Source organism: Vulpes lagopus, chromosome 3 (genome assembly GCF_018345385.1).
Source record: "Vulpes lagopus strain Blue_001 chromosome 3, ASM1834538v1, whole genome shotgun sequence".
NCBI lineage: Eukaryota > Metazoa > Chordata > Mammalia > Carnivora > Canidae > Vulpes > Vulpes lagopus.
The window spans coordinates 161,041,894-161,066,777 of record NC_054826.1 but is presented as its reverse complement, the minus strand read 5'-3'; the positions used below and the strand labels follow the sequence as shown (position 1 = coordinate 161,066,777).

General features: G+C 34.5%; 1 protein-coding gene across 2 annotated transcripts in view; it reads left to right on the top strand.

The window, feature by feature from the left end:
- LOC121487663 (serine/threonine-protein kinase TNNI3K) overlaps window positions 1-24,884 on the top strand; it is a 282,331-nt gene that overhangs the window by 16,087 nt on the left and 241,360 nt on the right. For both annotated transcript variants that reach the window (XM_041749611.1, XM_041749610.1), the window contains exons 4-5: window positions 1,342-1,439; window positions 18,554-18,664. In XM_041749611.1, the coding sequence (XP_041605545.1) occupies window positions 1,342-1,439; window positions 18,554-18,664 (209 nt within the window). The remainder of the gene's footprint in view (window positions 1-1,341; window positions 1,440-18,553; window positions 18,665-24,884) is intronic.

The following is a 24,884-nucleotide window of genomic DNA, read 5'->3' as shown; positions in this document are numbered from 1 at the left end:
ATGGCTGGATTCAGCCACAATGCCAACTTTATTTGTATTATTCACTCTTTTATAAAGCAGGGTTGTTTAACAAGCAGGATATTTTAAGGTTAGTTCTCCAGACATGTCCTTTCACAGTAGATAGCAACAGTATGCGCCCTTGAATAGATAGCAATAGTATGCGTCCTTGAGCCACAAGCCTTCAACAACAAGGGTGAGACAGGTGGGCCGTGGTTGGAAGAGTCAACAGAGAGCCATTGCTCGATCCATTAACCCCTTCCTGGCACGTGGCTCCCAACACATAGAGATTGCATTGAACGTGAAAATTGCCCTTATAGCATAGAAATTATAGCATAGACATTTCACAGTATTTATTCTTCCAAGGCTGCACAGCTCACCTCCCCACGGTTTCCTGGTTGCCCCACTTGCTGGGGCTCTCCTCCCCCATCTTTGTTCTTCTCTCTACCTCCACAGGAGCGATCACTTTTCTCTCTGTAGCCTTCCAGTCCTTCTCTCTTTACATATCAGATCGAAGTCTTGGGTGTTCAGGGTGTTCTGAAAGCAATCTAGGTACGTCTGTGGGACCTGGTGAATTGAGGATCCCTGCTCTTCTGCCACCTTGCCTCCTCTCTTCACTAACAGCATATTAAAATGAGTGTTTTTATATTTTAAAATCAACTGATGATGAGAATACTACAGAAAAAATGTAACACAAGTGCATTAAAATAATGCAGCATTGATAGAAAGTTCTGTAAGTGAAATAGAAATGTTCACGAATAAGGAAGGCTATCAGTTAATAGAAAACTTTAGAGGGAACCCTGGGTGGCACAGCGGTTTGGCGCCTGCCTTTGGCCCAGGGCGCGATCCTGGAGACCCGGGATCGAATCCCACGTTGGGCTCCCGGTGCATGGAGCCTGCTTCTCCCTCTGCCTGTGTCTCTGCCTCTCTCTCTCTCTCTCTGTGACTATCATAAATAAATAAAAAAAAAAATTTAAAAAAAAATAGAAAACTTTAGAAATGGCCTGCAGACTAGCAGTCTGATATTTTTAAATATTTTATTTATTTGAGAGAGAGAGCACGAGCATGAGCGAGTTGAGGGGGGTCGGTCAGGAGAGGGACATACAGACTCCACCCTGAGCAGAGAGCCCAAGGCAGGCGATCCCAGAACCCTGAGAAAATGACCTGAGCCAAAATCAAGAGTCAGACGTTGAACCCAACCACTCAACCACCTGAACCAGCCAGTGCCACGGGGCTGACATTTTCATACATCATTGTGAATTTATCATTAAGTCAAAGAAAGATTTCAAAGTTACTTGGTCTACCCCCACAACCATTCAGCCTTCTTTCACTTTTCTCTTTCAGGCAACAAGTCACATGTTAGAACCCTTATGTTAAAAGGACTTCGCCCATCTCGACTGACAAGAAATGGATTTACAGCCTTGCACCTGGCAGTCTATAAGGTATGATATTTTTGTTCCCATAATATTGTATTACGACTAAGGATGATGTGTGTCTTTAGACTGCTGCTGCCCTTCTTCTTCTCTTCCTCCTCCTCCTCTTTTCTTTCTTTTCTTTTTTCATGGCAAATTGATAATCATGAAAAACATTCAGAGTGATCAGAGCATTATATTACTGGATGAAGTCCTTTCTCTATATTGAGTTGGTTTCATCTATAAACCAGACACATGCTCTTTCTAATGCTTTCCATGTTTAACTCATTTAAGTCTCACAAGAAATCGGTAAATGAATATTGTTTTTATCCGAAGATTACATAGCTAGTCAACAAGTTAGCCAGGATTTAAGACCTGGCCATCTGGTCCCCTTGCCAGAGATTTCACCAGGAAACCAAGCTGCCTCTGTACAGAAGAGGATGACAGTGAAAGAAGGGCATTGAAGCTACATTTCTTTTTCTGCACATTTTCCTTAATTGACAATCTTTCTAGAGGCACATAGGTGGCTCAGTTGGTTAAGTATCTGACTTTTGGTTTTGGCTCAGGTCATGATCCCAGGATCAAGAGATCCAGCCCCATGTGGGGCTCTGAACTGGGTGTGAAACCTGTTTAATATTCTCTCTCTCAATCTCTCTCTCTCTCTCTGCCCCTTCTGCCACCACCACCCAGATGTGGGCACTCATGTATCTCTCTCTCTCATAAATAAATAAATAAAATCTTTAAAAAAATCTGCAGAGTTCCCTATAGTATCCTTTTAGTTCTCCTACTTTTGCTTCAGCTTATTTCCTTGCAACAGTTCCTGTTTCCCAACTAATCTCAGTACCTCATCAGAAAGTAAATATAAAAGTGGATTGGAAAAACTGGGATATTCAGTATTGGGATAGATCCCTGAGATTGTCATAAATATAAGTTATAGAATACCATAAAATACAAATTGTTCATGCCCTGAGTATAATAAGTTTTTATTTCCTCTGGACTTAGTTAAGTATTACACTAAATTTTGTATACATTATTTCTTCAACTATTAATGTAACTTGTTGAGATGCATAATAGGGTTTATTTTATAGAAAAGGGAACTGAAGGTTAAAGTTAGAATCTAGTAAATGTCAAAATAATGATTGGAATCAAGAGCAGTTGGCTCACACTCTCAGACTCTCATTGTTATATTGCACATTTTGTTCTTTCTCAATTTCATGTGAATCTGTAACAGGATTTTCTTTCAGTTTTGTATGTGCAGGTGTTGGAGGGGGCAGCTGTTGCTCCTATCAGGATCACTTTGCACTACGTTCCCTCCCCCAACCTTTAGAGTTTATCACTGTGAGAGAAGACAGCCATGTTTTCCCCATGATCCAGCTTCACATATTCCTGTACTTTATTCATAGTGCAAATGCTCTAATACTCATCCTTTTTTTGCACCCGTCAATGCCTAGTCAACTTTTTTTTTTTTTTCTGGAAGAAAGTGTCAGTTATGTGCTAAATTGCTTTTAATACCTCCTAATCATCCTGTGAAATTTGAATTGAGGCTGAGTTCAGCATGTGTTCTGATGCTGGCTTTCCTGTTGAATAGTAGGAGGTGAAAGTAGAAGAGCTCTCCAAGGAATAGGAAGCCAGTAATGCATCGTTAAGGCAGTATGCGAAACCATGAATTCTTAGTCTGTCTGGGAGATTCCTTTCTATATTAGTTTGTTTTCCTAACACTTAGTATGACACAACCACAGAAATGCATTCTGAATGATTTAGTGCTACAATCTTTACAGAATTTGTTACACTTCTGTTTATGAAAATTAAATTTCCGTGTTTAGAATTCCCTTTGCTCTATTTCTTCTGTTTTCATATATTTTACAGAAGGATATATGGACTAGCTTTTTTGTAGCAGGTTGAAACAAATTTAGAATCTTAGGACATAAAGTAGGCAAAAATTTTGAAAAGGCCATAATAGACGGCATGATTACTCTACTTATTCCTTAACAAAGGCAAAAACAGATTAAATTGACAATTTCCTTTAAAACACAGAAACAATATAAAGCAGCCATTTCTACTACCATTGCATTAAATCTAGTTCTAATTATCCATTCCTTGACCTGCTTAAGAAAAAGAATATTCACTTTACATAATCACAATACATGATCAAAATCAGAAAATTTAAGATTGATGCAATACTAGTTTCTAAATCTTAGTCCAAATTCAAATTTGATTAGTTATCATATTAGTGTCATTTATAAAAATCTGTTTATTTATTTTTTCTTGTTTAGGATTGATTCCAGGATCATTCATTTTTAGTTTTCTTATTTCTGAATCTCCTTTTATCTGAAAAAATTTCCTTGCCTTTATTTCCTTTCCTTTCCTTTCCTTTCCTTTCCTTTCCTTTCCTTTCCTTTCCTTTCCTTTCCTTTCCTTTCCTTTCCTTTCCTTTCCTTTCCGTTTTAATATTTTGGCACATACAGAACAGTTGCTTCCATACATTTAGTTGGATTTTTATAAATATTGCAAGTGAAATTTATTTTTTTCTTACCACTCACAAAATGAATAATTTGATTTTCACATCTTTTTATTGGTCACATCATCAGCTTTTTAAATGATATGCCCTGGCATGCTGGGTCCACCTCAGGGCTGGGTAATTTTTACCAACAGGGCAATTCTGCTTTCATTATTAAATGGAACAGGTGTTTCATTTTTTTTTTTAATTCCATGTAGAAGATAGCACTCCTCTTATTTGTTTTGTTTGTTTTTGCTTTGTTTTTGTTTAGTTTTTTTTTTATATATATATATAAGGGCTAGATTTATTGAGGTATAATTTAGGCACAGTAAAATTCACAATTTTAAGTGGACAATTTGAAGACTTTTAAAAACATATACAGTCATGTACTAATCATCAGTCATGGTGTAGTACTTTTCTATCATATAAAAAAGTTCCCCCCGTACCCTTTACAGTCAGTTCCCTCCTCTATCCCCATGGCTTCTGGAAACCACCATGTGTTTTCTATCAGTATAATTTTTCCCTTTCTAGAATTTTACAGAAATGCACTCCACTCAATATGTTTTCTTTTGTGTGTTCAGTAATTCATTTCTTTTATTGTAGAGCTGTATTTCTTTCATGGCTATACTACCACTTGTTTAACAATTGACCTGTTATGGACGTTTTGGTTGTTTCCAGTTTTTGACTATTATAAATTAAGCTATTAACATACATGCAAAGATCTTTGTTTGAACATTTGTTTTTATTTCTCTTGGGCAATGCATAGGAATGGAATTGAAGGATCATATCATAAAGTGTATATTTTATAAGATAATGCAAAATCCTTTACCAAATTGACTATGTCATCTTCCATTTCCATCAACAATGTCTGAGATTCTAGTGGTTATATTACACTCTTGCCAACACTTGTCAATATTTATTTTTTAGCCTTTCTGTAGGATGTATATTAATATTTATGATAAATTTACATTTCACTAGTAACTAATGAAGTTAAATAGATTTTCATGTGCTTATTTGTCACATTTTTCCCCCTGTAATGTCTGTTTAAATCTTTATCCCATTTTTAAATTTTATTTATCGTTTTCTTGAATTGTAAAAAGAGATCTTTATATTTTGGATATGGGTCCTTTTTGGATATATATTTTGCAAAATTTTCCCCAGTTTGTGGCTTGCCTTATCATTTTCTTGTAGCAAAAATTGTATGCATTATTTCTTAACTGATTACTCTAGTGATTACACTATAGATCTTCAATAAATGCATGTACTGTCTCTTAATATTGGCCTGCTTCACTTTAAATGTAAGAACCTTCCATAGTATTGTTCCACTTTATATTCATCCTTTATACTATTGTTGCCAAATACTATTTATATATATATATACATATACATATATATATATATATATATATATATATATGTTATAAACTCCAATATATTTTTAGGATTTTTGTGATAAACCCTTCATGTCTTTTAAAGAAAATGAGGGAAAATGTCTTTAGTTTTTAGCAGATTAGTTATAACAATCCCGAGTATGATTTTCTGTGTCAATGCTTTTTAGAGTTCATTGAGCTTAAGTCCATAAGTATATGCTTTCATCAAATTCAGAAATTTTGATCATTATTTTTTCAAATATGTATGTTAGAATGTTTGCTAATCTTCCACAGGTTACTGAGTCTCCATTTTCTTTTATCTTCTTTCTCTCTGTTCTTAAAATTTAATTATTTCTAATGACTTGAATTCAAGTTCAAAAACTATTTCTCTGCCATATCCCATCTGATGCTAATCTGCTAAGAATTATTAATTTAAGATACTGTGCTTTTCAGTAGGATTTCCCTTGATGTTAAAATATAATTTCAATTTCTTTTATAATTACTCATCTGTTCCTTTATTTTTCCATATTTTCCTGTAAATCTCGAAGCTATCATTCTGACTGCTTCAAATAGCATACCCTCAAATGAGAGATTTTTAGAAATGCAGAACCTCACTCCCTATCCCACCCCTAATAAACCAGAATGTGGTTTTGTTTTTTGTTCTTTGTTTTGTTTTGTTTTTAATCCCAGCTGACAGGTTTACAGACTAAAGTTTGAAAACACTCTTCTAGATTACTTCATTCTTTAGGACAAGCATTTTTTATATTCCAGTGTTTTTATTTTTATTATTTCTTCTGCTTAAATATATTTTTATTTATTTTCCTGAGTGGAGATTATTACTTATGAAACAAAGATAAATTGATCCTGAGTTTTCTTGGACTCTCAAGCATATTTTATTGTACTCTCTTTTGTGTTTCAATTACAAATTCACATTGTTTTATATTATAGCACTTAGAAGTATTTATTTGGATATTTCAGATTTTAGTCTGTGAACTTTTAGCATTAAGAGTCTTTTTCTTTAATTCCTCAGTGTATAAGGACAATAAAAGACCCTTGATAAATATTCTTGGTAAATTAATGAGTATCCAAACAGCACAAACAATATTTGATATTGATAGATATAATGTGCCTCAATAAAAATTGTCAGCTTCGAAGCCAGACTGTTTGTTTCCATATCTCATTTCTGAGACTTCGCATCTGTAAACAAATTATTCAGTTTCTGAAATGGAGGACATAGAATTACCTATTTCATTGGATGGTTTATAGTTTTAAAAAGGACAAACCATGTGCAGCAGTTAGCTATTAGTAATTACTCAATAAAAGTTAACTATCATATTGAACTTTTATTTCAAACAAACATTACTGAAGACCTAATGTTCAACCATTTTTTAAAAAATAGTATGTATATTTGTGTGTATTCATGTATTTATTCATTTAATTACTTATTTATTTGAGAGAGAGAGAGAGTACAAGCATGTACCAGCCCACAAGCAGGGGAAGGGGCCCCGGGAAAGGGACAGGAAGAGAATCAGAATTCCAAGCTGACTCCTACCTGAGCACATAACCCAACATGGGCCTCATCCCACAATCCTAAAATCATGATCTGGGCCAAAACCAAGAGTCAGAAGCTTAACTGACTGAACCATCTAGGTGCTCCTCGTGTTCAGCCATTTTATACAAAAAAACAGACAAAAAAGATTGTGTCTTCTGGATTATTACATTCTAAAGAAATGAGAATATGTAATCCTAACAACATCAAAGTAGTGAAGTCTATTCTTAGATTAATGGATTCTAATTTTTTATCATATGTCATATAAAATTTGCATCCCAAATACATATATTTGTTCATAAATTATAATTATGAACACAATCATCAATAAATAGGTGTGGGCAAAAATATACTCTGGCAGACAGAGTTAAAATTTATGAGTATATTTCATATATCATTTTTGATAATATCAAAATATTTTAACAAAAAATATTTTGACAAATTTGTTTTCAGTTATGATTAGATTGTCATTAATTTTACCTGAAAGGTTGACTTACCAAAAGCTCAGATTGCTAGAAAGAAAATTGCCAGCATTGCAACTCTGCTATTTTCCTTCCTTTCTTCTTGTAATAAACATTTCCTCTGTGATTTTTTTCCACAGGAATCTTTTAAAGATAATCTGGCAATTTTTCAAAGATAAATTTATTTTAAATTAGATATTAAAATCTATAAATCCACTAAGTTTAGCTCACATTAGCTATAATATGTCCTTATGTACTAAACGCTAAAAAAAAAAAGTGAGAAGCAATTCTCAACTTCTCTCCATTTGGAATTACAATATTTATTTGTTATACTTTGGTTATTAAATGTACACATAACTAACATTAACTGAGACCACCACTATAAATTTTCATGTTAAATCTTAGTAAAATTTAATTATTTTTTAATAAATAAAGATAAATAGAATTTCTGTTATTTCTGTTTTGCACCTTAACTAATTTTCTTACAAGATACCTGTCATATTTGCACTCCACTCTGAGGCATACTTCTTTAAATAGTATCTAAATTCTACTCCTAAAATGAAACATAAGACTTTGGGGAAAAAATTGAGATTTCCATGGTTTCAAAAATCTTAAATAAGAATGGTAATGAATAAAAACATATCTGACTATCTGATTAACCTTACATATACTCTTCCTTCAATACATAAGCAACCACTTGAAATTTCTCAGTGAATGAAAAATAGCATTTGATTAGTTAACTTTTTTAAAGCAATTCATATGATAAAAACGGGTGTTGAATGGTCATTTATTCTATTCTACAGCCTTCTAGCAGGATCTCATTCCAGTCATTCAGAAGTCCTTTAAATATTTTTTAAAAAGGGAAAGGGCATGGAAGGCGGTAAAAATTTAATTTAACCTATATATTTTGGCTCAGTAGACCTAGGTTCTTATTACCACACGACCCTGCCTAACAAAAAGCTCTGTATTCTATTTAGGGTGATCCATAGCCTGGAAACTGTTATATGGGTTTTTTTTTTCTTTTTTTTCTGATTTTTTTTCCTTTCTTAACACATGTATTTGATTGCAAAATTGGTACTTTTTTCAACCAACCTATAAACCAGGTTATAAAGCATGTGTTTCATAGTTTCTGAATCCTTTTTTTTTCTTTTTTTTCTTTTAGTTTCTGAATCCTTTACTTACATAGGTTTTCTCTGCCTCAGCACTACTGATATTTTGAATTGTATTACCCCTTATTATGGGAGCTGTCCTGTGCATTGTAAAATATTTAGCAGCATTCCTGGCCTCTAGTCTCTAGATGCTGATAGCTACTTCCCCCATCCCCAGTGTGACGCCAAAAATGTCTGCAAACATTGCCTCTTGGGGATAAAATCACCCTCCACTGAAAACCATTAATTTAGAGGGCAAAGTTAATTGATATTTTTAAAATCTAAGTTACCTTTTTATTTGAATAAATAAAGTTTCCTGATTAATGAGAGCATTTTCTCCAAATGGATATTTGTCAAGATAATAATAACAAATGCTTAGAAAAAGAAACAAAATTTACACATGCAAAAAAAGAATCTTATTTTTTGCATACTTAACTAAATCTTCCAGTTAATTGCAACTTTTAAAGACTGCTTAAAGTCTTTAAGGAACCAGAAAACATTTATACCCACCAATTAGAACAAATATTAAGATTTCTTTTTTATACTTATATTTCTTCTTAGTAACCCAATATTTCATAATCTGTAAATTAACATGTTCTCAGTAAAAAAGTTGATAAGATGTGAACTTAAGACACTAACTTATCCTTCAATTTTTACATTAGCACTGGTTTTTGGATAACCCTCTCTGACCCCTCCCAAGCCTGGATTAGGTGCCCCTCCAATGTACTGTCATAAACACCTTGTACATTTTATCATACTATGCTTCTCTTTCATTACTTGGTTACTTCTCTACATCTTCCTCTAAATTAAGAATCACAATCCTACATACTTGTAGGAATGATGTGGGTAACAAATGAATCAAGGTGTTAGATAATATGGCAAAGTCAAATGGGAGCTAACACTTGGACTCCGTGTTTTTGAGTTATAAGACGTGACGGAGACTGTCTAAAATTAGAGAATTTATGCTCCATGTAAAGGGAGCAGTCAGCATTCAGCTCCAGCTAATTATTGCCATAGAGGAAGGTAAGCCTGGTATTGCCCCAAATTTCAGAGAATCAGAAATTATGTGAAGTTTCCTAATATTTAATTTCTATTATTTCAAATTTTTAGGTGTAAATATTATGCATTCCAAACTATATACATAGTTTCCCCCGTGTGACCTGTTTATAATCTCTGGTAGAATTATGACCACCACCAAAGCGGACTGGATCTAAATTGCTTATCATCTTAGTCTAAGTACATAGAATAATTCCTGGTCTGTGGTCATGAATAAATACATGTTGAATAAATAAATGAATTAAGTTATAATTCTATGGTGAATAATTCTATTATTCAAAGGAGGAAGAATCATATTGACATTGGACAAAAGATGGTTCTATTTTGGTCATTAGATGTGGAAATTAGAAAGTTTTGAGATATTTCCTTAAGGGATATTTTAGTGAATTTCTGGGAATAGAAAGTGTAAAAATGGACGTAAAATAAATGGAGTTGGGAAAATGTAGGCAACGACTACTTTCTGCTTCAAAAGGTAAACTGCTACTTTCAAAAGGTAAAAGTTTAGGTGATATCTTGAGGAGTGACAGGATCACAGAAAGATTTCTACAATAGTGCATTTCTTGATCTTTTTAAAATTTTGCTCCTTTGGATAAACATAAACATTAACTGTCAGTTTACATGTGTTTTTAAAAATTTTAATATAAATTGAATATAAGTGAAAACACATTAAAGAAATTATAATACTCAATTTGCTTTTTCAAACAGCATGTATCTGCACAAACTCCCAGAGATTCTGATTAGCTCTTCCCTACTAAATTGACACTATATTTTTGAAAGAGAGAACAAGTGTATTCAAAGACCAGTTGGAAGCAGCCCACAGGATGTTATTATTTAACACTAGGAACCAGAAGAGGAAGGTCAGCAGAGGTGATGAGAAAAAAAAGAGGTCAAAAGCAAATTTAGAGGCATTACCTTGAGTACAGGTACTTATCCTAAGAGTGTGTTCCTTCTCTTTTTTTCTTTTTTCAAAATTTCAAGCAAAGTCAAGTATTCCTGTCACACCAAAACCTTTAATAAGTGATATCTTTTGCGAAGATAAATTCAGAATTATTTCAACAAGAGGCATATAGGTGTGAACTTTCATGAGCAGTTATTTTTATACTGATTAATGGATCCTTTCATTGGAGATGTCTATGATGCATGAGGCAGCTCTAGTCCATTAAACTTTAATGCCTGGAACTAAATATGTTTCATACTAAAGTTCTGTATAGTCCCTTGCCCTAAAAGAAACCTTAATATTCTTTGAAGAGTACAAAACTGCTTTTTTACTTTTCCTTACTAACGGAAACAGGCAATAATAATTATCAGGCTGGTAGAGAAAAGATACTTAAATAAACACATTATTAAAATATTTATTTGTATATCCCTGTTTTCACACCCAGAAACCCAGTCTTCTTTCCAAACCACGTTCAGGTCTTTCTTGCAGCTTGATTTGACATTTCAGGGAATATTAGTATATTAGAGTTAGATAGGGTATTACAGAAAACAATTTAGCCCAACTCTGATATCTTGATGGATAAAGAAATTGAAGTAATTTACAGTTAAACATATTTGGGGATAGAGTGGACTAAGATGTAAGGTGATATTCCCATAGGTTGATCTTGGAGATGGTACATTTAACATTAATATATGAACTTACGCTTGTAAAAATCTTGAGTTTATAAACATTCACACATACATTATGCGATTTGATCCCGTAACATCTCTATAAGATGGATAGAGTGGGTGTTAGATTACCTTTCTCACAGATGAAGAGCACATGGTTAGAGCTTACACGTGGAAGCCAAAAAACTGAGACTAGATTAGTTGAGGGTGGAGGGTAACACGTTGTATTGAGAAAAGCATAAGATTTAAAATCAGAAGACCCAAGTTCAAATCCCCATTTAGCTTTCATTTAAATTTACATTAAAGAAACATATTTTATGATATGGTATGCCAGTTGAGTTCTTGAAAAGTAGGGTCTGATAGGGATTTTGGAGCGCAAGATATTTATCTGGAAGTGACACCTGTGAAAATCAAAGGAAGGTAGTAGAATTAGCCTGGGGAAGCTATCAGACCACAATGCAGACTTACTAAAATTTTAGTCAGCCCAATGGGAGCTCCAGAGCAAAAACTGCCTATTAGAGGAGTATCACTTGAGTCGCAATGACTATCTCCTTTTACCACCAGTTTTCTCAGGCAATGACTGGAGGCCACCATGAAAAGATCTCAGCTCTGTTGCTACAGTGGAATTGGAATCTGAAAGCGCTAGCTAAGGGAGACTGCCAGCTAACCTCTCCCCCACAACACTCTTCATGAAGGGAGATCTGAGTGGCATATCTCTGCATCTGCCACACAAAGGGAAATACTTTCATTTTAAATGAAAAGGGGAGATTATTTGTCTCTATATGTAGTATAGCTCAATTGTGTACATAATGATTAATGATAAAAATTATATGTCAAGCATTATGCAAAATGCATTAATTATTTGATTTAATCCTCAGAACAGCTCTATGAGATTGATACTATTATGATCTCCATTTTATAGGAAAAAAAACCCCTAAAGCCTAAGAAGTTAGAAGACATGTGCCAAATGTAGGAAGTGGCCATTAGTATGCAAACAGAAATTTACTTTGCCGTGCTAGTCTGTGCTCTATCTAGTTTCGTGAAAGGCCATACCTGGGACAAAGAATGGAAGGAAATAAACACGTAAATGATAATAGTGATTATATGGTTATAATGTACAGATTATAAATAATTTATTCCTTCACTTTATTTTCTACACTTTCCACTATGACATGTTCTAGTTATCTGTTGAGGCATAATGAGTTACCCCAAACTTATACTCTACTATAATAATCATTTTATTATTCTTATGGATTCTCAGTTCAGAAATTCAGACAAGACACAGCAAGGATGGCTTGATTCTGCTCCATTATATTTAGGGCCCCAGAGGAGAAGACACAAATGACTGGGGTACTTCATCTAGCAGGGAACTGGAATCCCTTGGAGGCTTCACATATCTGATGTCTAGGCTGGGGTGACTATAAGTCTGGCTTTATCGGGATCATTTGAATGAAAAGCTTGTATGTGATATGTAGCTTCTCTTTGTGGTCTGGGATTCCTTAGAGCCTGGCTGTCTCAAGGTAGTCAGCCTTCTTACATGGTAGCTAATAGCTTCCAGAACAAGTTTACCAGAAAATAGAGGAAGATAATTTGGCTTCTTATGACCTAGCCTTAGAGGAAATGTGGTTTACTTCTGCCACAGTCTTTTGATTAGAACCCAGCTGGATTCAAGGGGAAGGACCACAAATTTCATATCTGTATAGGAAGATGATGATTGAATTAGGGCCATATTTTAAAACCTGCAGAGGACATTTCCATAATCAGAAGAAAGTAAATTTTAGATATTAAAAATTCCCAGTTTAATTTTTATTCTAAAATAGAAGTAGCAAAAACAAACACCTACAGACAAATGTATGTGTGTGCATGTGTGTGTATTTAACTTATGTGATTTGGTGGTAGAGAAGCTGAGCTCTCTGACACTAATGGTTATTTATCTCGGCTTTATCTATAGTAACAATCACAGAGGTAACAACAGGCATGATATTAGATGCTGTTTTAGAGTTTCATACATAGCACAGAATTGAAGTTGCTAACATTACAAAAAGTTTTTATCTATTTATGTAAATCTTTAGAGGCCTCTATATCCCAAATCCTATTTTTTCAAGTATTTGCGGGACAGATTTTTTTTTTTTTTTTTTTTTTTTTTTTGGTTCAAGCCTTACCCTACCACACGAGGATTTTTTGTTTGTTTGTTTAAAAAAATATACAGCGGCTTCTGGTGGCACAGTTGGTTGAGCATCTGACTCTTGGTTTTGACTCAGGTCATACCTTAGGGTCATAAGATGGAGCCCTATCTCGAGCTCTGCACTGGGCACAGAGTCTGCTTAAGACTCTTTTCTTCTCCCTCTGCTCCTCCCCATACTCTCCTTCTCTCTCATAAATAAATAAATAATCAATCAATCAATCTTTATAATTAATTAATATTGTACACAATGTATTACAGAGGCTTATTTACCTCATACTTGAGAATGCTTCCGTGTTTCCCATTGAATGCTTATAATGTAAATTTGGCTAGACAGCACATAATGGATAACCTGTCAGTTCTCCAAAAGACCAATCCCTATTCATATCTTAAGGTCATTCTTTTAAAAACTTTGCCCTTCAATACTTGTTATATATCACAGAGAGCAAGCAATTAATATCAACTATATCAGATTTAAATTTTACCTATGTTATTCTTTTAGAGGAATTTTTATTCTCCCTCAGGAGGTGTGTACCATACTGATGACTTTTAAAATTATCCCATTAGAACAGAACACTTCTGTAGAGGAGGGGGAAAGTATTTGGGACTCATCAGTTAAATGCAACAAAATACACCAAAAGTACATCCTCTCTTTCATATTGGAACTAAGGAAAGATCAGCTAAAGCACCGTGAAATGTCAGACATGAAACATGGACTTTGGAATCAAACAGACCCGAATTTGTACCTAGCTCCAGCACTTAGAAACTACTTAAGGTTCTACAGGTACTTTAAATTCTTTGAGTCTGACTGCTATCAGCCATGATAGAGATATTAGTATTTTTCTCATAAGTAAGTTATGAAGCTTGAAGAGATGTCAATAAAACATTTTATATGATGCTTAGCCCATAGTAAGTAATTTTTAAATAGCAGTGATTGTTTTGTTATATTCTCTTTAGCATAGCTTCAGAAGATAAAAGCTCTATCTTTGTAGTAGATCTAAAAAAAAAAAATTAGATCAGAGGTCAACTTGAGAAATCTAACCAAGGTAGGAAATCATGATTTAGTACTTCAAACTGACCTCAACATTTGACCATTCTGAAGAAATCATGACATGCTTTCCCTTACATTCCACAAATTTTGGCTAAGAAAAAAAGTATAAAGATAGTTGAGAAAAGGATGGATGTACATTTACTAGAATATGCCTGATAAATATTTCATATGTTCCATTATTTTACACGTAATTATTTTAATATAACCTAGTACAGTGCTTGTCATAAGGTAGACACTCATTAATAGATATTTGTCAAATTAAGGAGTATCCATCTTTCTACAGATTTGTACAAGTTCTTCATATATTAAATATATAAACTACTTGTTGGTTTTACATATTGTGACTATTGCTCCAATTTGTCATTTATCATATTGTATTTTTAATACTTTTATTTGCTTAAACTTATCATGTTTCCCCTCTATTTTAAAAAATGATTTTGTGCTTAAAAAGACTTTCTTCATTTCCCTGCACTTAAATGCCCACCCATCTGCAGGGAAAAACCTTTTAAGGTGATGTCTTTTTCATTTATCTCAGAGACTACTCCTGTCTTTAGCCCTTTCTCACCTTTTAAAAAATAAAAGTTACTGATGAGGTTGGAGTTAAATCCTATAAATTATTTTTTTTCTAGAAAAGCAAAACTCATAGACATTTCCTGTTTTGCTGTATTGCTTCAGAGTTTTCCTATATTATAGGAATTACTTATTACTAATAATTGATACTTATTACTTTGATTAATTCAGTGGATAACTGAAGCAGAAGAAGTGAAGTTGTGGGGAGGAAGTAAGGGCAAAAGAGAAACAGGAGTTCAATGATGAAGTCAATCATTTTCTTATTGGGAAGCTTTCATTGAGGGCCAAAGTAAGCCCCAGTTCTTCTATGTCCAACAGCAATGAGTTTAGTGAGTATTATTTTGCCAGGTAACTTTCAAGTATTTCAAATGCTTTACCACATCAGTTGTGAATGAAGAGTTTGTATGTGTGTTACATCAGGACATACAATCACTGTCCCCTTTATTCATAACCAAGGAACTTAATGTAAAGGGTTATATAACTTGTCCCTGTTGACATAGTCCTTAACAGAACTGAGATTCTAAGAGGTAATTCTAGTACTCATAGCCTTAACCCAATGTATCTTGTGTAAGTATCTCAAACTTAACATATGAAAAATAAAACATTTTCTTTCTACCTCAAAAACTGCTTTTTCTTTATTATTCTTCCCTAGCCCAGGATCATGTCATTCTCTTTTCAGCTATTCCACTTGGAAAAAATACAAACATCAAGTACCAGAGCCTACAAAGCCCTATAAGATCAGGTGTCTTAGACCTCATCTTGAACATTACTTTTCCTTTCTTTTTTTTTTTTTTTTCTAACCTTCTACTTAACACTAGCCCTCAAACACACTAAGTTTATTTCCATTTTAGGAAATTACGTATTCCACTCTTAATTGCTCCCTGATTTCCAGTGACCATCCTTGAAATAGTCACTTGGATTTTTTCTTTTTGGTATTTATCATTTATCTCAAAGTGTACCTTCTCAGTGAAGCTTTCCCTGACTACTCAGTTGTAAGTAGCCACTCTATCATTTGTTAGTTTTCCTTCACAGTCGTTAGTACTTTATGTTACTGTATATGATATTCTCTTATTTGATTATTTATTGCTTATTTATTTATTTGAAAGAGAGGGAGCATACGCATATGAGTAGGAGGAGAGGGGCAAAAGGAGAGGGAGAGAAGAGAAAGAATCTCAAGCAGACTCCCTGCTGAACATGGAACCCGATGCAGGGCCCAATCCTAGGACCCTGAGATCATGACCTGAGCCAAAATGAGCCAGACGCTCAACCAACTGAGCCACTCAGACACCCTGTCTTATTTGTTTATTTTATCTCTCTCTTCTTATATGTATATGGTAAAAATATAAGCTCCATGAAAGCAGAAATTTAACTGTCTTACTCAGTGTCATGCCCCCTCTGCTCAGAACAGTGTTTAACATACCATATGTGCTTAATAACTATTTGTTAAGTACATGAAAGGTTTATTGAAAAAGGGAATATTGTCATCAAAACTATGCATAAGAATATTTATTGGGTAACAGTATGGAGGCTGGGCTGCAGGGAGAAAAGGCTTGATCATGGTGACTAGTTAGAAGACTGTAAAATGGAGGGTGATGTTAGAAGTAAGAAGAAATGTAGGAAGTACTAGTGAGTTAAAACCAGCAGAACTCTGAAACTGATTGAGTTGAAGGGTTTCAAAATCATTTGGAATAAGAAAATGCCATTAATATTAATAGGAAATACTAGGAGATGAGAGATAACGCTGGGAAAATTATGAATGGTATTTAAAAGAGCAATTCTGAATTTTTAATTTGAGATGCCATTGATAGGCAGGATGTGTATGGATGGACTTAGAGGGATTTGGACTAAAGATAAAGTTATCTGATTGCATTAGAATTGCCAAAGGTGGCGTTTGGAATGAAAAAGTGGCTTGGGGCTAAACTCACTTTTTGGAGGCAGATGGAAACAAAGAGAAGGCCAAGAAAAAGAAATCAGAAATATGTGGTTTTAAGACAGCAAAACAGATTAGGATTTCAAGAAGAAAGAGACCATCTGCCTATGAAGAAGAGGAGGATTGACATTGGATTTGGTAAATAAACTTACTTTCTGAAACTGAGGAGGTGACTTCAGCACAATGGTGATTCCTTCTGTCTCAGGTGGAAGAAACTAGCATGCAATTTCTCTTGATGATATAAGGCAAGGACAAAGGGAGAAGAGATGATATAAGAAAGAGCAAATTTCAATGTGTAAGAAGCATAGTGAACTCAGTTGGGATTTATATAAGATTTGGGTATACACAGCTAGAAATCACTAAAGAAATGGGATCAGAGCTATCAGCAGTGAGTGTCAATAACTTTTTCCAGAAGCCTGGAAAATGAAGGCAAGGATAGAGATAAGATGTAAATCTATAGTCTGAACAGAAAGAGCCAGTGGACTAGTAAAGGAACACAAAATCTTTAACTTATTTGGTAGAATAGGTATGCAGAGTAGAAAATTTGGAAAGTATAACATTAATTTTGCTATTTAGAATTCTTTACCAAAGTTTTTTTTTTATTTTTTTATGACTTTTCCTTTTTTATAATCTCCAGTTACGTGTAACAGGATTAAGAAATCAAACTTTTTTTAAACGAGAGGATCTTCTAAACCAACAGTATGTGAAATAATATGTTTATGCATAAATGCAATGGCCTATCCCGTGAAGACTTTTGTGCCACAGAGTGTTTTTGAGATGTTGGTGGGCCAAGTACTATAGAAGTTGTGGTTTGAGTTCTTACTCTGAGAGAGAAGGTTAAACATGAAGACCTTTCTTGCATTCCCTTCCAATGATGGGGGTTTTATGAATATGACCTTCCATATCACACTTTCAAATGTTTTGACTCATAAAGTATATAATAGTAATTTTTCATAGGATAATTTAGAAAAATACTGGTTTTTAATTTTTTATGAACCATTTTTGAAGTCTTACCATGTACTAGGTTTAAGTATGTTAATGCATATGAAGGGTTGATTACATAATAAAAATTCAATGAATGTAAGGTACTATTAATATTGTGAAAAGTTCCCTGTCTCTCCAAAGACAGAAATGCAGTGCAAATAATAGTATGAGGAAAGTAAGGATCACTTTAGCCATTGCATAAATTATTCTAACTCACAGGCCTAAATACTACTTCAAACATTTTCACTGTTAAAATGAGTCAAGTTAAGAAAGACACTACTGATTAATTATGTATAAGCCCATGACACTATATGTCATTAATTATGCAGAGGAGCCATGACACACATGTAGAAAAGAAGCAATTATGGAATTATCAGGGGATAGTCCACTGCAGTCACTCCAGTCACGCAGTTGCCAGGGAAAGCACATTTATCGGAGTGACCTACACACAAGATTGAGTTGAGTTTGCAAGAGCCTCACCATAGGTAATGTCCTTTCTATCTTTCATGGTCAAGTGGTAGAGGATTGATTGAAACTGAATAGCCCTGTCATTTGCTCCTACATTTCAACCATTTGAGAGTTGCTCTCTGCCGTCTCATGTGCTCTTATGCCAGAAATCACACGTAGGTTTTCTTTGAGCGCCTAAACTGTCTGACAGTCAGGGAATCAATATATCCTGTTGCACAGTGTCCAAACCTGCTATTAGTAGAAAAGTAACACTAAAGATGTGTTTCCTTACAGGACAGTGCGGAATTGATCACTTCTCTGCTTCACAGTGGAGCTGACATACAGCAGGTTGGGTATGGTGGCCTCACTGCCCTGCATATTGCTACAATCGCTGGTCACCTAGAGGTAAGTCTCACCTCGCTCACCTGTGAAAGCAAACCTGGCTCTTTTGATTCTTCTTAACTATTATCAAAGGCTGGCTTTTCAGATTCTAGGAGTTGGTTTATTTTTTTAGCTACTGAACACATATATTTATTTTGAGGGTCAAGTTAAGCTATATAAATGTTCTTTTGATAGTGGGTTCAATCTGTTTTGTAACAATGTAATCAAACATCAATTAATATAAAGATGACTGGATACACACAGGCTTTACAGCAGTGATTAACAGCATAGATTTTGGAGTCAGGCTGATGGAGTGATGGAGTCATTTTTCATCTCTTGTTGTGTTTACATTAAGCAAATTTCTGTACCTCATGACCTCTGTTTTCTTCATTTATGAAAGAGAAACAGTAATAGGCCTATTATATTGATTAAACAAGATAATCCATATAAAGCACTTTACAGATTGCTTCAAATAGATTAAGGACTCCACGAAAGATCACTCATTCATTCCCTTATGTATTATTTGATTTATTAAGTATCTGTTGTGCAGTAGGTATTGTTCTAGTTCTGAGGTGAGACTAGCAAAAAAAGACAGGCAAAACTCCATTTTCTTCTAATTTAGTTGTAGAGAATGAGAGTCAATAAAAAAAGTATAATGTCAGTAGTGAGTATTAGAAAAATAATAAAACAGGTAGAATGAAAACAGAATGCCAAAGTGGGCACCATTTAAAATATACTATATAGTGAAACTGTATAGAAAATATATGTGATAGCACATGCAAAGACCCTGTGGCAGAAAAGAATTAGTTGTGTTTGAGGGAAACACGTAAGCCAAAGTCATTAGTGTGGTATGAGCTAGAGATAGAGTGATGGAGGTGAGATCAGGGGGATGTTGACAAAACAGATCACAAAATGTATTTAAAGACTATAGGAAGGACTCTGGATCTTGTCTTAGATGTAACTACTGAAATATTAATTTCATACATATAAAGCACTTTCATTTGTATTATTTGTTTAACTTAAAATTCCTCATGAAATAGTTTTTAGCATCACTGTCAACTGATATATATAAAATCTTGTATCATCTGCCTTTACATACTGCAAAGCCATTGAGAAAAAGAGCCACATCTGGAATCCTGGTCCGTTTACTCAAAATTCCCATGATTTTCACACTGTATTATTTGTGGTAATCACAATATGTTTATTATAAAATTGTTATCTGTTTCTCCCTTTTAGTCATGTTACACGTTAAATTGTACTTTCTTTGCTAACAACTGTGAGCAAGTAGAGCTGCATATAAAATCATACATAAAACCTATAAAATAGATGTGATCCACCTCCCTTAACAGAATCACTTTAAAGGGCTCTTACATTCAATAAATATTGATACATCTCATTGAGAGAAAAATAATGTCCTGCGTGCTGACATTTCCACCCCTCACTATATTCCCCCCCCCCCAAAATAAAACATTTTTGGTAAGATTCACTGTAAATATAGGCGAATCTGTTACTTATAAGAAGGAAAATTTCATTAGCATTAGCATCACCTACATATCAGTGTTTTCCAAAAAAGAAACCAACTGAGGCCAGTGATAAAGTATATGGAAGGTAAACATTAGGAAGTCTGGGTAGAGGAACTGGTAAAGTAGACATGAAGTTCCAGTGAGATATATTCAACCTCGTAATGCCCGGAAAATGGGAGAATATGTTTTGCAAGACAAAATCCTTTTTGTCTAGTGCTGAGCTGATTACGTTTGTGAGGGATAGAATTACAACAGTTTCAAAAGCAAGGTACTTAAGAGCTTGGTCTCTTTATCTCCTATTCAAATAGCTATTTTCTTGCTTCGTAAATTGTAGTGTAGAAGGAAATGTAGTTCTACCAACCTAGCGCAAACTTTACCAAAATCTTTCCAGGTAGGTCTCTACTCTTGTCTCGCGTTGCTTCATGGATTCTCCAACTTCCTCTATTAGCTGTTGTGTAACATTTAATGACTTTTATTGTCAATCACTGCTGGTACATAAAGCAGGTGTATATACATTAACCTTTATTCTCTTCTTATCTAATGGACTAATTAAGTTACAAATCAGATAATAAAAGAAAATGGTATTCAAAAAGGTTACAAGCATCATACTCAAAATGCAAAATTCTTTTTCTTTGAATTATTTTTCCAAAGCTATTAATGCAATAAATACTCACTTTTAATATATTTTCTTCCCCTCACATTCATTTATTCATTTAATAAATATTTTAAACCTCTACTTCATCCATAGCCTAGTGCTAGAATGTGGGAATGATATAAGAGATAAGACATAATTTTTCCTTCTGAAGGCTTTATAGCATAGCTAGACACACAAAATTAATATACAGGAAAAATTATATAAACAATTCAAAACTAAAATAGTAAGGAAGGAAGGGGAAAGAGTCAAGGACCAAAGTGAGTTTGGTAATTAGGAACAATTAGAAATGTGATAATTACATGGTGTGGAATGACAATACAAAATGCGAAGTGTTAGGAGTTCACTGGGGAGAAAGATCAATTTGGACTGAAAGAGTTGGGGAAGGATTTATGAGAGGGGTTTTGAAGTTAGGCTAAACTTTAAAGAACAGTGAGAATTGGGCAGAGAAAAGAGGAATCATGTCCAGAAGTGGTAAGAAGAATGAGCTGAACACATCCATATTTAAGGGAGAGTGAATTTAATGCTAGATGAATACACTGTAAAGAGTCCCTATAAATAATTTTGGATGTTAGGAATGGATCAGACTAAGGAAACTTAGAATAAAAGTCCAAGGAGTTTAATTCAATTCAATAAGCAATTATTGTAGTGTATGATGTATAACACACATGCCTAAATGGTGCAATAGATAAAGAGACGAATAGAAGACAGAAATTCCTGCTCTTTAAAGACACAGCCAATAGGATTTTTTTCTCAACAGGAAATGACAAGCCATTGAGACTTTTTGAGCAAAGGAATGATTGGAGATTTTATAAATAATGTATTGAAGAAGACTTCTTTGAACAAAGTTTTCAGTATAGATTCCAGAGTGATGATATGATGATTAAAGAAAGAGACAGGAAAAGAAGAAGAAAGAAAAAGAAAGAAAGAAAGAAAGAAAGAAAGAAAGAAAGAAAGAAAGAAAGAAAGAAAGAAAAGAAAAGAAAGAAAAGAAAAGAAAGAAAAGAAAGAAAGAAGAAAGAAAGAAAGAAAGAAAGAAAGAAAGAAAGAAAGAAAGAAAGAAAGAAAGAAAGAAAGAAAGAGACAGGGATAAAAGATTGGGTAAAGAAATCAATTGGGAAGAGAAATCAATTAGCTTCAATATACTGATCTACTGATGACATCCAAGTTTTCAAGCAGAGATATTCATTAGTCATTTAGAAATATACAACTGGCATTCAGTGGAGAAGTTGGGGTTTAGTATAAATTTTTGAAAAAGATACGTGAAGAGGTGATATTTGAAGCCAGGATAGCTGGAAGTTGTAAAGTGGGTCTAATAGATAGCCAGGGACTGAGCCTCTATTCACAGGGACTTGAGGAATTACTGAATAGCCTCTGAGGGACAAAGAAGGATTGGTCACAGTGGTGTAAGGAAAACAAGGAGATTGTGCTATCACAACAATGAGGAGTATGGAGACTTTCAGTAGATAAAGGATCCTGGCGATCAAATGGTATAGAAAGTACAATGAGTAGAATGGGATAAAATACATAAGGTTTTTACTTATCATACCAAACATTTAGGTGCTTATTTTCACTCCTGTTTTTCACTGTTGGTTAGCAGAGATGGCGGCAGTGAATCAGTGGGAGTTCCCTTTCATTAGTAGTCACTTTCTTTTATTGCCCACCTGTCCCTAGGCAACAATAACTGATGTAAGTCTGACAGCCGTCTTTGTCTACACGTATCAAATTCAGAACCTCCATTAGTGTCTCAAGTGTGTTTGCTCTTCCATAATTGTGAATCCTATTAAACAATTTTACAATAAAATTTACATTGACTAGGCAGCTGTCTCCTTCAATAATAAAAGAGAACATGTGCTGTGGATTCCTAGACATGCTGATTGCAATTCAAGACTCAGATTTAAGCTTACTGTGCTTTGAAAAGGAGGCAAATAGTGCTTGTCCTGGGTCTCACTACCTCTCCCTGATTTATCCATCTATCAATACATGTGCATATGCTGCTATATACAAGGCCCAAGATCCTGTCAGCAAGCTACAAAAATGCATTAAACCTTCTTCTCCCCTTTGAATCCAGGAGGCTCATGAGTCATATGCTCTGTCAACCATGGAAAGTGAAAAATAGTAGCTAAGGTTTGGTGGTGCTTTACTGCTCGTGTGCATTTGTCATTTGGCTCCCTCGTTAGATAGCTACCATTAGACTCAGTTTATCAATGAGGAAACTAAGGATTAGAAAAGTTAAATGTCTTCCATAGGGTCATTCAGGCAGTAAGTAAATGAGATGAGTAGGACTCAAATCTGGTTATCTACTTCAGATCTGTAGTCTTGTAAATAAAAGAGTACTCATTCCCTTTTGACTCTCGTATGTGTTGCTAAAACAGGCTTAGACCCATAAGACACAAAAAATGTATGCAGAAAACAAAACATAAACTGAATATCTTAATATCTAAAGCGAAGCACCATTGCTACATATACAAATTAAGCAACATTAATTGATTCAAGAATAACTTTATATATGGGTATATGGGCACCGAACTCGTGGACGTATAATGCGTATGTGTGAGCATACAACACACACATCCCCGAAGTGTAAAACACTTTATACTTAGATAATTCTTTTAAAAGCTGTAACACTTTGGTGTTTCATGCTGTAGTCTCTAAAGTTATCAGGAGACAAATCATTTATCTGTAGCTGGTAGACAACTGTTTGAATAGCAAGCAGAAAAGCATGTCTGAGATGACACAATATGTAATATATAGGGGCTGTGGAGTGTTTTATTTCTCACAGAAAGTCACAGTTTCATATACACTTTGTGCAGGTGAGAGTATTATTTTTATAGTTGAATTTATTCTATCCTACCTTATCCTATTTTTTTTTTCAGATTGTAAACACTTATCCAAACACTGCTTCAGAAATGCTTCCCAGTTATTTTGGAATTTATTTCTGATTTCAAGGAAATGCAATTGATGTTGTTCCAGTTCATTCTTAACTAAATCATCTGAATGTTTCAGGAGAGAGTTTTGTTTACCATGAAGCTCCTTACTCTAAGTTATATCTTTTAAAATGTTTTAGTTTTCTCCCCAAAGGCACAAACAAGTGAATGCTTGGAATTATAAAATGTGGTTTCTCTCTCTCTCTCTCTCTCTCTCTCTCTCTCTCTCTCCTCCGTCCCTCCCTCTGTCTCACTCTCTCTCTCTTTCTTAAAGAGATAATGTGATAATGTGCTCAGGAGTTTTATAACTTAAGAGTATCATATCTGCCTCCAGTCTTATGAATAGGCAGTTGTCCCTTATGAACTCCATTCCAAATTAGAGAAAGGAGGACCCCAGGCCATTTCACAGTGTGTGGTACGGTTGCCTTATCTCTGATGTCTCCCAAAATTTTGCAGGCAGAGAAACAAATCCTATCTGAACGTCATGGGATACTGCAATTCAGGTACAAAAAGCTTGGCAAGTTGCAAATATGCCAGTTAAGGCACATTATTGTCACCAGTTGTTCGAATGTCACTCTAGGAAATGCCATCAATGGTTGATAGGTATCCTAATTACCGTTCTTTGGCATGAACTTTAAACTTGGTCTAAATAGTCATTTGCAGTTCTGTGATGCCAGACTTTATTATACCTTCATGTCAAATGATGAAGTCTGAAACTAAACCTTTATTATGCACATAGTCTTTAAGAACTGAGACCTGATTTAGGAATGAATACCACATCTCCTGTGGCATTCAGAAGTGGTTTTTCTCAGAACTCAAAACCAAGAAGCTCTATATCCTAATTTCTGAATGTGCTTGGTGTTACAGAATCCTGTTTAGTAAGTGCAAGGAGACAGTGTCCTAATGTCTAGGCTTTTGGTCTAGAGAGTGAGACAAGATCATAGATTATACATCATAATCAGGAATTTTATGGTTTCTTTATTTTATTAAAGATTTTTATTTATTTATTCATGAGAGAGACAGAGACAGAGACAGAGACACAGGCAGAGAGAGAGGCAAGCTCCATGCAGGGAGCCTGACATTGGACTCACTCCCAGGACTCCAGGATCATGCCCTGAGCCAAAGGCAGGCACTTAACCACT